The sequence below is a fragment of the Microcebus murinus genome, chromosome 29, assembly GCF_040939455.1.
Source record: "Microcebus murinus isolate Inina chromosome 29, M.murinus_Inina_mat1.0, whole genome shotgun sequence".
Taxonomy (NCBI): Eukaryota; Metazoa; Chordata; class Mammalia; order Primates; family Cheirogaleidae; genus Microcebus; species Microcebus murinus.
This window is the reverse complement of record NC_134132.1, coordinates 11043508-11056829: the sequence shown is the minus strand read 5'-3', so window position 1 is coordinate 11056829 and position 13322 is coordinate 11043508. Positions and strand designations below refer to the sequence as shown.

The window sequence follows — 13322 nt, the reverse complement described above, 5'->3', positions numbered from 1 at the left end:
AATATAATAAAAATAAATCCTTTGTAAGAACTACTTACTTCATTCCATCCCCTTTTTTTTTTTATGGGACCCTAAGTGTTCTTCCTGGTTGCAGAATGCCAATCCCGTAAATGAGAAGACTAGTTAATGATATTGCACATGAGTAATGTTTTAACTCGAGATGCGTCTGCTATTTTTTTTTCTTTTTTTTTTTTTTTCCTAACCACAAAACCAGACAGGGAAGTGTGGGCTGGGCCGTGGCAGAAAACCTCATGACCCATCTCTCCGCCTCCCCGGGTTGGTGGAGCATTTCTGCAACAGCATTTAAATTCCGGGAGGTCCGGGCTGTGAGCAGCAGGGAGAGAGGACAGGCAGGCAGCAAGCCCTGGCACTAGCCTCTTCTCCAGCCAGCCTCGACCGTCCCAGCCAGACACCACCAAGGTAAGCCTGCAGTTTGCAGCTTTGCATTTGGTTCGGGCATTTGGTGGAATTTTATGGGGAAATCAAAGCTCTAAGGAAAATAGTTTTAACTGTAACCCTCTTAAACAGACAAAAATTGTTCTTAGCCTTTTGAACAAGCAGATCAGATGCATAACAGGTCTCTGGGAACAAAGATGTTCAAGGATCTCGAAAGCCAGTCTCGAATATAAAACTTCAAAATTCTTCCACTGGGTCCTCAAAAGAACAGCTACTACTGTTTCCTAGCAGAAAAAAAGGAAAATTCGATGCCCCTCTGAAATGATTCTACCTGTATCGTTTTAAATGGATGGATCATTCTGGGGGCATTTGAAAGAAAAAGGATACTTCGTGCTAATGTCATGCGATGATAATCCTATTTTTAAAATGATTTATCTCATTTTCAAGGAAAGGAATCCTCTCCGAATATGTTACTCCTAAATTTAGCTGTTAAAATTTTCACCAACATAGCTGTATGACACTGTGTAGATTCAATTATCACATCTAGAAAAGCTGTTGACTATTCTTAGTGTTTTCTTTTTCATCTCGAATTTTTACAATGCCTTACTTAAATAAGTAATTCCAGAGATAGCTTCATTTCACCTAAGTAGCACCTACTTAACAATTTCAGTTAAAAATCATGTTGGAAATATAAAGCAAATTTCTTTCATTTTTTTTCTTTGCGTGTTTTTTCCCCTCTGAAAGTAAGTATTCCCATAATAGCTTATTTATTTAATTAATTTTTTTTTTTTTTGAGTCAGAGTCTCGTTCTGTCACCTGGTCTAGAGTGCCATGGTGTCAGCCCAGCTCACAGCAACCTCAAACTCCTGGCCTTAAGCGATCCTCCTGCCTCAGCCTCCCGAGTAGCTGGGACTACAGGCATGGACCACCATGCCTGGCTAATTTTTTCTATATATTTTTAGTTGTCTAGATAATTTCTATTTTTAGTAGAGATGGAGGTCTCGATCTTGCTCAGGCTGGTCTCGAACTCCTGACCTCGAGCGATCCTCCCGCCTCGGCCTCCCAGAGTGCTAGGATTACAGGCGTGAGCCTCCTCGCCCGGCCTAATTAAATGACTGTTCATCTGTTTTTAGGTTAAAATAGCTGGAGGTACCAGGCAGTAACAGTATAATCTCTAGAACTCTACATTGAAGAATTGAATAAATATAGACATGTAAATTCCACCTCCCCCTTGCCTAATAGTAGTAAGAGATGGAGAAGAGAAGTTGCAATACAAATATTAACTTGAAAGACCAAAAAAAAAAAAAAAAAATTAAAACAGAAAGTCTTCTCTACGAAATAGAAAAGATCTGAAAGAAAATATATTTTATTTGTGATGATTTTGTGATGTGCTAGTATAACTGTCTGAACCTCTGAAGATACTGACTGAATTTCCTTTGCAAAATATTTTGCAGGAAAAATCTCAACCATGGGAATTGCAATGATTTGCTTTTGCCTTTTTGGCATTGCCTACGCCCTACCAGTGAGTACACCCGATTCTCAAAGAAAATTCCTGAGAATAACTGAATTGTGTGCTGAATTGTGTGCTGGGAAAACATTTACATTGTAAGCCTTCTTCATCTTTTCTCTCTCAAAGGTTAAACCGGCTAATTCAGGCAGCTCTGAGGAGAAACAGGTAAGTGTCTTTTAAGTTTATCCTGCAGTTAAATTATTCCTGCAACGATTGCAAGAGGCACTACACGCATATTTGTTGCAATTTTACTTATCTTCATAGTCGGGCCTATTAATTGACAAGGATTTATTGACTGCCTGCTGGGAACCTACACCAGTACCAAGCATGGTATAGTTTTTTTTTTAAAAAAAAATATATGCACTGAAAACCAAGCTAGATTTCTTTTGACATCATAAAATAATGCTGTAAGTTGGCTAGGCCATTATCACACGTAAAATGAGTTCTATGAAGTTGCGTGACTTTTTCTTTTCTAAGAGTCCACATACAGTTTTATAAGCAGGAAGTTTCATCTTTTGCTTTACTGAGTAGAAGGCTAAGTTTAAACTTCTCCCCAGATATTAGGACTGTTTGTGTGACCGTAATTGTCACAATATTGCCTGAGATATTTGCTGAAAAGCCCATTGTGCAAAGAAAGTCTATTGATGCTGTTGGTATCTATTGTGTTTTGTCAGCTGACATTAGATCACATTTTTCTGGGCAGACATAAGACCAAACCAAACTCTTCATTATGTTTATTTGACCAGCCACTATAGCTGTACCTACCCCTCCGCAAGAGATGAAACTATGCCAGCCAACCAACAAATGGGCATTGTCCCCAAAAGCTGGCACAAAAAGTCACACACAGTGTCCAATTTCAAATGGGCAGAATAAAAGCCAATATAGAGTTGCCTGGGGCGACTGCAATTAGATTGCTTAATGAAGACATTAAAAGAAGTATTCTGTGTATTTGTACATGCGTGAGGGTGGCCGTGTGTACGTGTGTCTGTTTCCCAAATGATTTGAGAGCACAGGTGATGAATCACAATAAGAAACCAGAAAAACAAATGTCTCCAGTGAAGACAGAGGTTCCCCTATTTGAGGCAAGAATGAAGGCCTTGTTAATAGGGTAAAGCAAGGCAAGGATGCATTTTCAAAAGGCACACGAAGCCATGACAGTTTTTAAATCATTACGTGATGAGTAATAAGAGATAAGAGCTCAACCTTCTAGAATCCCCAAAACTTAGAGCTAGTAAAAACGATAAGAAAGTCTGTAAGGTTATACCCCTGAAAATAAACACAGGTTATCTGTGAGCGTTAGGAGGATAAATTGGGTGGGTTTTAGTCTGTTCCTTTTGCTTAGCTATATTTTCCTCATATTACCTTTGTGAAAATTCAATTTATACATGCATTCTCCTTGAGCCATTATTACATGTGCCATGAGAAAAAATATAAGCGTAATATATAAAAATAAATGTGCACATATATGAAAAATCAATAGGAAAACTTTGAACTCGTCTAGTTCAGTACTTTTTGCATCTTTTTTTTTTTTTTTTTAGGTAAGGAACCCCTTCTTTTAGCAAAAACTTTCAGAGGAGGCCAATATTAAACTTCTCTGGTTAGAGTCCACCAAGAGAGAAACTCTAAGTGCTACTGATCGGTCCTCTCCATATTCATCCTCCCCAACCCCAAACTCCCCACCCCCTACTTCCCCACCCTCCCATCCCCCACCCTGCACCCTTACCCCACCCCCACCCCCACCCCCCATGGCTGCAGAAAGGACTCCCTGGAACCCCTGGGATTCTCATGAATCTCATGCTGTAAGCATGTCCCAATGATAGGGACATGGAGTGATTAGCCCTGGATGACATAGCTGATCAGGTGACACTGATTCAGAGCAATTTCCAGTCCTCTGTGCTAGCATACTGTCATCATTTTCCAGATAAATAACTTGGCTAGAGAAAAGGCCACTCCATTTACACCCTTGGCATCTTACAGCAATAGAGCTTTCGTGCAATGATCGTTGAGATTGTATTTCTGCACTCTCTGGTAAGATAGCTGCTAGACACATGTGGCTATTGAGCGCTTAACATGTAGCCAGTGCAACTGAGGAATCGAATTTTTTAAATTTTGCTTCATTTTAATTAACTTAAATTTTAAATCCCGGCCTGGCGAGGTGGCTCACGCCTGTAATCCTAGCACTCTGGGAGGCCGAGGCCGGAGGATCGCTCGAGGTCAGGAGTTTGAAACCAGCCTGAGCAAGAGCGAGACCCCCGTCTCTACTAAAAATAGAAATTATCTAGACAACTAAAAATATATAGAAAAAATGAGCCGGGCATGGTGGCACATGCCTGTAGTCCCAGCTACTCGGGAGGCTGAGGCAGGAGGATCGCTTGAGGCCAGGAGTTGGAGGTTGCTGTGAGCGAGGCTGACGCCACAGCACTCTAACCCGGGCAACAGAGTGAGACTCTGCCTCAAAAATATAAATAAATAAATAAATTTTAAATCCCCATGCAGTGAGGGGATACTATATTAGACAGCATAGCCTTAGAGAATTTTTCCTTGTTCCTTGGAGAGGAAACAATATAGACAGACAGCAATTCAGGGCACTCTGCTTTAGATGTGTTTTATCCAAGAGAAAAATCCAGCCAGCAAGCATAGAACAAGAAGGCACATTAGTTGTGTTTTAAAGCTTGTTGCAAAAAAGAAAAAGAAAAAGAGAAAAAAAAAAAAAAAAGAACAAGAAAGGACAGTGTGATGACCAGTGTTGACAGCCAGCCTGCCTGGGTTTGGACCCTGGCTCTGCCACTTCTGTCACTTAAACTGCACTGTGGCTGAGTTTCCTGATCCATAAGATGGGGGTAATAATGATATCTACCTCCTATATCATTTAATATCAAATGAGTATATATTTGTAAAGCACTTTGAAAGACCGCCTGGCCACCAGAGCTCATTAAATGAATCTGCAAGAAAAAATAAAGCATAAACAGGTATCTAAGGCTCTGGTTGACTCTATGCATGCATACTATGCTTCTCTCCATGAAGATTGGTGAAGAATAGTTATTTTTTTGTCCAGTTGATCCCTTGGAAATTTCCCTGCGTTTCTTTTTTTGAGTAATGACAAATATGCACCTTTTCTTGTAGCTTCACAACAAATACCCAGATGCTGTGGCCACGTGGCTCAAGCCCGACCCATCTCAGAAGAAGAACCTCCTGGCACCACAGGTATCTGTAAACTTCTTGAAAGCAAACAGCAACGACCAGAGATGGCTACAGAGTAGGCCATTTCGGCTGGTTAAATGGATCCCACCTCCCTGTTGGTAAATGTGTGCTTAACATGTTTCCCTGAAAATAAGACAGGGTCTTATATTTATTTTTCCTCCAGAAGACACCCTAGGGCTTATTTTCAGGGGATGTGTTATTTTTTTTTTTAAGTACGGTACAACCATCTACATTGATTCAAATAGAGTGAAGTCGTCTTCTTCTGGAACATCATCCTCACTCTCCAGACCCCGAATCCCATCCTGAATGTCTTGCGACTCTGTTTCCTTTAGAGCCACCGGCCCCGATCTCTCCTGTCGAGCACTAGAGCTCTCACGGGGCGGATGAGAAGGGCTGCTCGTGTTCTTTCCCGCTCCGCGACGACAGGCATGGGTTGTGCAGATGCACTGCGCAGCTACGCCCCTCACTAGGGCTGATTTTCATAGCCACGCCCATCACCAGGGCTGATTTTCATAGCCACGCCCATCACCAGGGCTGATTTTTCATAGCCACGCCAATCACCAGGGCTGATTTTCATAGCCACGCCCACCACTAGGGCTGATTTTCATAGCCACGCCCATCACCAGGGCTGATTTTTCATAGCCACGCCCATCACTAGGGCTGATTTTTCATAGCCACGCCAATCACCAGGGCTGATTTTCATAGCCACGCCCACCACTAGGGCTGATTTTCATAGCCACGCCCATCACTAGGGCTGATTTTTCATAGCCACGCCCACCACCGGGGCTGATTTTCATAGCCATGCCCACCACCAGGGCTGATTTTCATAGCCACGCCCACCACCAGGGCTGATTTTCATAGCCACGCCCATCACTAGGGCTGATTTTCGGGGTAGGGCTTCTATTGCGCACATGCTTAGACATCTGCTGGGGTTTATTTTACGAATAGGTCTTATTTTCGGGGAAATATGGTAGAATACCAACTGATCTGCCATCTTGGCTTCTTCCCTCTTTAAGCCACTCACCAAGAGGTTCAAAAATAAAACCCGCTTTGCATTGATAAGGCTAACTTTTTAAAAAATTTTTTTTAACTTTAGCATATTATGGGGGTACTAGTGTTAAAGTTACAAACGTTGCACATCTTACGCGTTTGGTTGAAAATACCCATCCCCTCCTCCCCCCTCCCACCTGCCCGACACCCGATAAATGTTACTCCTATATGACCACTTAGGTGTTGATCTGTTAATACCAATTTGCTGGTGAGTCCATGTGGTGCTGGTTTTTCCATTCTTGAGATACACTTCACTTAGTAGAATGGGCTCCAGCTCTATCCAGGAAAATACAAGAGGTGCTAGATCACCATTGTTTCTTAGAGCTGAGTAGTACTCCATGGTATACATAGACCACATTTTATTAATCCACTCATGAATTGATGGGCACTTGGGTTGTTTCCACAGTTTTGCAATTGTGAATTGTGCTGCTATAAACATTTGAGTGCAGGTGTCTTTTTCATAAAGTGGCTTTTGATCTTTTGGGGTAGATGCCCAGTAGTGGGATTGCTGGATCAAATGGTAGATCTACTTGTATGGCTTCGAGGTATCTCCATATTGCTTTCCACAGAGGTTGCAGTGGTTTGCAGTCCCACCAGCAGTGTAGGAGTGTCCCTCTCTCTCTGCATCCACGCCAGCATTTGTTGTTTGGGGACTTTTTGATAAAGGCCATCCCCACTGGAGTTAAATGATATCTCATTGTAGTTTTGATTTGCATTTCCCTGGATAAGGCTAACTTTTGAATCAAAAAGCTTAGCATGTGTGATGTACACTAATAATACATGCCCTTCCTTTTCCAGAATGCCGTGTCCTCAGAAGAAACTGTTAAATTTAAACAACAGGTAAGTTCTCACCTCCAACTGGAAGCCCATCCCGCCCTGGAGAGATGCAAGAAACCATTGCCCGGGTTCTCTTCTGATGAAATTCTGTTAGCAATTTTTCCATTAAATTGCCGGTCTAAAACTGGCCCAGAAAGAAAACACGTTATTACTAAATATCAGAAATAGCAGGTTTCTTCAGGTAAGTTTAGTATTGCAGAAAATGTTCATGGAAGCCTATAACTCGAAACATTAAGCCACTTGCAATTTATTTAATGTATTTTATAGCTACGTAATATCTGATAAGCATCCAGTTAATGCCTATCAGAGTCAAGATTTTGCCTTTTGGCCAGGTGCGGTGGCTCACGCCTGTCATCCTAGCACTCTGGGAGGCCGAGGCGGGAGGATTGCTCGAGGTCAGGAGTTCGAAACCAGCCTGAGCAAGAGCGAGACCCCATCTCTACTATAAATAGGAAGAAATTAATTGGCCAAGTAATACATACAGAAAAAATTAGCCGGGCATGGTGGCGCATGCCTGTAGTCCCAGCTACTCGGGAGGCTGAGGCAGGAGGATCGCTTGAGCCCAGGAGTTTGAGGTTGCTGTGAGCGAGGCTGATGCCATGGCACTCACTCTAGCCTGGGCAACACAGTGAGACTCTGTCTCAAAAAAAAAAAAAAAAAAAAAAGATTTTGCCTTTAGGAACATTTCTGTTCCTAACATAATGATGTACTTAATAACTATTCGTTTTATCAGGATTATTAATATATTTCCCAAGTGAAGAGATCATTTTATTTTCTTTAAGATTCAAATTGAATATGTTAAGAATCTCTATTAAGGAAAGTTCCATAAGTGACCCAGTGTATTTGCTGATTTTATGTTCAATAGCCATTAACTGATTAATTCACAGGACAGTTTTGGACTGCATTTTTTATATACAGGTGAATATAAAACGGAGCCACTTTTCAATTATCCATGCTAATAGAGAGGTGGTTATAAGTTTTGATATGCACATTAAAAATAGATGCTCTGATCTCTTGATCATTCTCATTTCAAACAGAAAAATCAGTCTCACGATTATGTATCTGTATCTACTACATCATTGATTTTTTTTTTTTGAGACATAGTCTCACTCTGCTGCCCTTGCTAGAGTGCCATGGCATCAGCCTCGCTCACAGCAACCTCAAACTCCTGGGCTCAAGCGATCCTCCTGCCTCAGCCTCCCAAGTAGCTGAGACTACAGGCATGCGCCACCATGCCCGGCTCATTTTTTTTCTATATATTTTTAGTTGGCCAATGAATTTCTTCCTATGTTTAGTAGAGACGGGGTCTCACTCTTGCTTAGCCTGGTCTCGAACTCCTGACCTCGAGCGATCCTCCCGCCTCGGCCTCCCAGAGTGCCGGGATGACAGGCGTGAGCCACCCCATCCAGCCTTGCATCATTGATTTTAGTAAATTAAATAATGTCTGATACATACAAGGGAAAACAATGCTATCAATATGACATAGTTGGCTTGAAAATAATTTTTTTACTGGCAAGCAAGAACAGTGCCCCAGAATATTATTGCTTCATTGATCCCTGTGTTAAAAGAAGAAATTAGGGGGACATGGGCAATATAAGTAACCTTAACACTTGCACCCCCATAATATGCTAAAATAAAATAATAGTAATAAAAGATAATACTAATTATTAATTATAATAATATAAGATAATTAATAATAATAAAAGATTATTATTAATAATAAAAGATAATTAATAATCATAATAAAAGAAGAAATTAGAATGTAGCTCCTAAAAGCCACAATGTGTATCGTGAACGTGAAGTTTCTGAAACTAAATAAAAGAAAGACAGTAAGAGACTAACGTCCTTTTTTTTAAAAAAAAAATCATATTAATTTCTATTTAAATAATATTTACCTCCCGGATAGTTCAGAGCAAAGGATGGTTTTTGTAAAGGGCAAGGGAAAAAATAGACACCCGCACGCTAACCTCCCTGGCCATCTTGGTTTTCAGTCCTCCTTCCTAAGCAAATCCAATGAGGGCCACGACCACGTGGAGGATGAAGGTGACGATGATGATGCCAACCACGTGGACAGCCACGACTCGGTGGACTCAGATGACTCGGATGAAGCCGACTCTCACCACTCTGACGAGTCCGAGGAGGTGGCCACTCAGGTCCCCCCCGACACTCCCGCAACCTCAGTCCTCACCCCGCCGGTCCCCACGGTGGACACACACCATGGCAGGGGTGACAGCGTGGTTCGTGGGCTGAAGTCAAAATCCAAGAAGTTCCCCAGCCATGGCATCCAGGTAAACCCTTAAATGGACACACGGGATGGTTCTGACTTTAGGGCCCAGTTCTAGAAAAAAACCAACGTCTTGTGTATTCACTTGTTGATTCGTTCACTCAACAAGCGTTCACTAAGCAATCTGCTTTGTGGCCGGTGAACACAAACCCTTTTCCCACTTTGGCGGTTTCTGTTTAAATCCAGATAATGTTTCCTTTTTTTTTTTTTTAATTTTTTTTTCTTAAAAAATGTTTTACATTTTACATTTATTTCTCTCTCTTTTTTTTAATTTATCTTTTCTGAATCCCTATGGCTGCAGATAATTTCTCCTTAATGTTGCCTCTCAAAGCCAATTCAACTTTTCCAAATCCTCACTCTAAAGCATTTATTCTACTCAATTTTTTTTTTTTTTTTTTTGAGACAGAGTCTCGCTATGTTGCCTAGGCTAGAGTGAGTGCCGTGGCATCAGCCTCACTCACAGCAACCTCCAACTCCTGGGCTCAAGCCATCCTCCTGCCTCAGCCTCCCGAGTAGCTGGGACTACAGGCATTCGCCACCATGCCCAGCTAATTTTTTCTATATATATTAGTTGGCCAATTAATTTCTTTCTATTATAGTAGAGACAGGGTCTCGCTCTTGCTCAGGCTGGTTTCGAACTCCTGACCTCAAGCAATCCACCCGCCTCGGCCTCCCAGAATGCTAGGATTACAGGCATGAGCCACCACGCCTGGCCTACTACTCAATTTTTTTTAGATTAAAAAAAAAAAAAAAAAGACTTTGGAAAATAGCAATTATTTTCAAAATATCATGGTGATTTTTTTTTTTAGTGTTTTTCCTTTTTATTGCTGAGTAGTATTCCAATGCATTGATATACTATTGTTTATCCATTTATCAGTTGAAGGATATTTGTGTTGATTACAAGTTTTAGCAATTATGAATAAAACTAGTATAGACATTCACATTAGGTTTTTGTGTGAATATAAGTTTTCATTTATCTTGGTAAGTACTCATGGTGATGTTTTGAAGTTAAATACCTAAGAGGAATTGGAGAAGCCAGGCTCGGTGGCTCATGCCTGTAATCCTAGCTCTCTGGGAGGCCGAGGCGGGGGAGGATTGCCCAAGGTCAGGAGTTCGAAACCAGCCTGAGCAAGAGTGAGACCTTGTCTCTACTATAAATAGAAAGAAATTAATCGGCCCATTAAAAATACATAGAACAAATTAGCCGGGCATGGTGGCGCATGCCTGTAGTCTCAGCTACTTGGGAGGCTGAGGCAGGAGGATCGCTTGAGGCCAGGAGTTGGAGGTTGCTGTGAGCTAGGCTGATGCCACGGCACTCTAGCCTGGGCAACAGAGTGAGACTCTGTGTCCAAAAAAAAAAAAAAAGAATTGGAGAGTTGCAAATCACACTGACTCCGTCATCAAAGAATCTAAATTTGACAGAGCCTTGACATTTACTATTCACTTAACTTTTTAGCTTTCAATTCACTTTCCGTTTATGTAGAACAGACTTAATGAGACCTACCTCACTGGTTGCATTGCATACTCAAGTGTGTACTTAATAAACTAAAGGAGATGGCCTGGGTGAAAAGGGCTTGGTAAACTACAAAGTAACATGCTAGTGTTCTTTTTTTTTTTTTTTTTTTTTTTTTTTTGAGACAGAGTCTCGCTTTCTTGCCCAGGCTAGAGTGAGTGCCGTGGCGTCAGCCTCGCTCACAGCAACCTCCAACTCCTGGGCTCAAGCGATCCTCCTGCCTCAGCCTCCCGAGTAGCTGGGACTACAGGCACGAGCCACCACGCCCGGCTGATTTTTATATTATATATATTAGTTGGCCAATTAATTTCTTTCTATTTTTATGGTAGAGACGGGGTCTCGCTCAGGCTGGCTTCGAACTCCTGACCTTGAGCGATCCTCCCGCCTCGGCCTCCCAGAGTGCTAGGATTACAGGCGTGAGCCACCGCGCCCGGCCTCATGCTAGTGTTCTTTCAGCCTCATTGAGGCCATTTTTCAGTATAAGTTGGCCTAAAAAAAAAAAATAGAAAGCAGAGAAGAATGAACAATGTTCCCATCCCTGGCTGCTATGCGTGTAATTTTTCTTCTTTTTGTCCTGTGACTCAGTTTCCTGACTCTGTAGAGGAGGACCTCGCCTCGCACATGGAAAGCGAGGACCTGGATGGGCCACACAGGGCTGTCCCCATTGCCCAGCGCCTGAATGTGCTTTTTGCTCAGGAAAACCTGGGAAAGGACAGTCGTGAGACGAGCCAAATGGATGACCCAAGTGTGGAAGCCCACAGCCACGAGCAGTCCAGACTGCGCAAGCGCAAGGCCGATGCTTCCAGCAATGAGCATTCCGACGTGATTGACAGCCAGGGACATTCCCACAGCCATGAATTCCTCAGCCAGGAAGACAGGCTAGCCCCAGACCCCAAGAGTAAGGAAGAAGATAAACACCTGAAATTCCGCGTCTCTCATGAATTAGAGAGTGCGTCTTCTGAAGTCAATTAAAAGGAGACAACAATACAGTGTCTTGCTTTTGCTTTTAGTGAAAAGAAAAAGGAAAATGCATTATTGCAAGATGAGAGAACATGCAATGCTTATTCTCAGTTTTGTGGGTGAATGTATATGCATATGAACCTGGAAATAGATGTGATTGCTCATTAGTTTGTGGCTTCGTGGTAACACCCTTGTAAACTAAAAGCTTCAGGGTTTTTTGTTTGTGTTCTTTCCATAGAAGAAATGCAAACTGTCACTGCATTTTAATGTTTGTTATTCTTTTCTGCATAGAAATTTATATAGAAGCAAACAAAATACTTTTGCACAAGCGATTATAACATTTTATGTCACTAAAGTCTTTCGTTGTTTTAAATTAGTGTATATTTTGTTGTGATTATCTTGGTCGGTGTGAATAAATCTTAACGTGGTGAATATACTGAGATTGTGGGGGTGTCAATTGCTTTTTTTCCTTCTTCCCCCCCTAATCCCCTAAGTAGACCCAGAATCAAGTGCTTTTCTTATTTGGTTTTCCATAGTTGTCCAGTAGTTGTAATCTTTTTTTTTTCTGCCCATGCATTATTTTTTAAGTTTTATTTTGTATAAGTGAAATCATGCACTAATTGTCTTTCCATGCTTGGCTTATTTCACTTAACATAATGTCCTCTGTTGTCACAAATGACAGAAAAACACACGTACAAACTATGCATCTGATAAAGGGTTAGAATCCACCATACATAAGGAACTCAAACAACTCAACAGTAAAAAAATAAATAAATAAAATGGGCAAAAATTGGAACAGACATTTCTCAAAAGAAGATATACAAATGGCCCACGGGCATATGAAAAAATGTTCAACATTATTATTCATCAGGGAAATGCAAATCAAGACCACAATGAGATACTATCTCATCCCAGTTAAAATGGCTTTTATAAAAAAAAAAAATAACGGATGCTGGCCAGGAGACAGAGACAGGGGAATGTTCATACACTGTTGGTAAAAATGTAAATTAGCACAGCCACTATGGAAAACAACCAGAATGGAGCTTTCTCAAAAAACTAAAAATGGAACTACCATATGCTTTAGCAATGCCATTGCTGAGTATATATCCAAAAAAAAAAAAAGAAAAGCAAATCATTATATCAAAGATACATCTGTATTCTCATGTTTATTACAGGACTATTCATGTTCCAAGGTATGGAATCAACCTAAGTGTCCAACAATGGATGAATAGATAAAGAAAATGTGGTTATAGATATGTAATGGAACATTATTCAATCATAAAAAAAGGATGAAATCCTGTCATTTTGCAGCAAATTGGCTGGAATGGAAGGTCGTTATGTTAAGTGAAAGAAACCAGACACAGAAAGATATATATCATATATTCCCATTCGTATGTGGGAACTAAAAAAAGGGGTTCTCAAGAAGATAGAGAATAAATTGGTGGTTACCAGAGGCTGGGAAGGGTAGGAACAAAAAGGAATAAAGAAAGGTTGATATCAATGACAGCCAACATGCAAAAGAGAGAGAGAGAGGAAAATAAAGAATTTTATAATTTTTAAATATTAAAAAA

The 13322-nt window shown here is 41.1% G+C and overlaps 1 protein-coding gene across 1 annotated transcript; it reads left to right on the top strand.

Moving 5' to 3' along the window:
* The first annotated feature begins 297 nt into the window (after nt 1-297).
* Nucleotides 298-12187, top strand: SPP1 (secreted phosphoprotein 1). Its single transcript, XM_020284564.2, has 7 exons — nt 298-420; nt 1851-1918; nt 2033-2071; nt 5030-5110; nt 6956-6997; nt 8986-9282; nt 11377-12187. Exons 2-7 carry the CDS (start codon nt 1865-1867, stop codon nt 11761-11763), a joined length of 900 nt encoding a protein of 299 aa, XP_020140153.2. The 5' UTR covers nt 298-420; nt 1851-1864; the 3' UTR covers nt 11764-12187.
* The last annotated feature ends 1135 nt before the right edge of the window (nt 12188-13322 follow it).

Excerpts from the sequence above, each read along its gene's own strand:
- SPP1 (XM_020284564.2), top strand. The coding sequence starts at position 1,865 with ATGGGAATTGCAATGATTTGCTTTTGCCTTTTTGGCATTGCCTACGCC. Across the intron at positions 1,919-2,032 it reads GCATTGCCTACGCCCTACCA|GTTAAACCGGCTAATTCAGG; the intron begins GTGAGTACACCC and ends TCTCTCTCAAAG. Across the intron at positions 9,283-11,376 it reads TCCCCAGCCATGGCATCCAG|TTTCCTGACTCTGTAGAGGA; the intron begins GTAAACCCTTAA and ends CCTGTGACTCAG.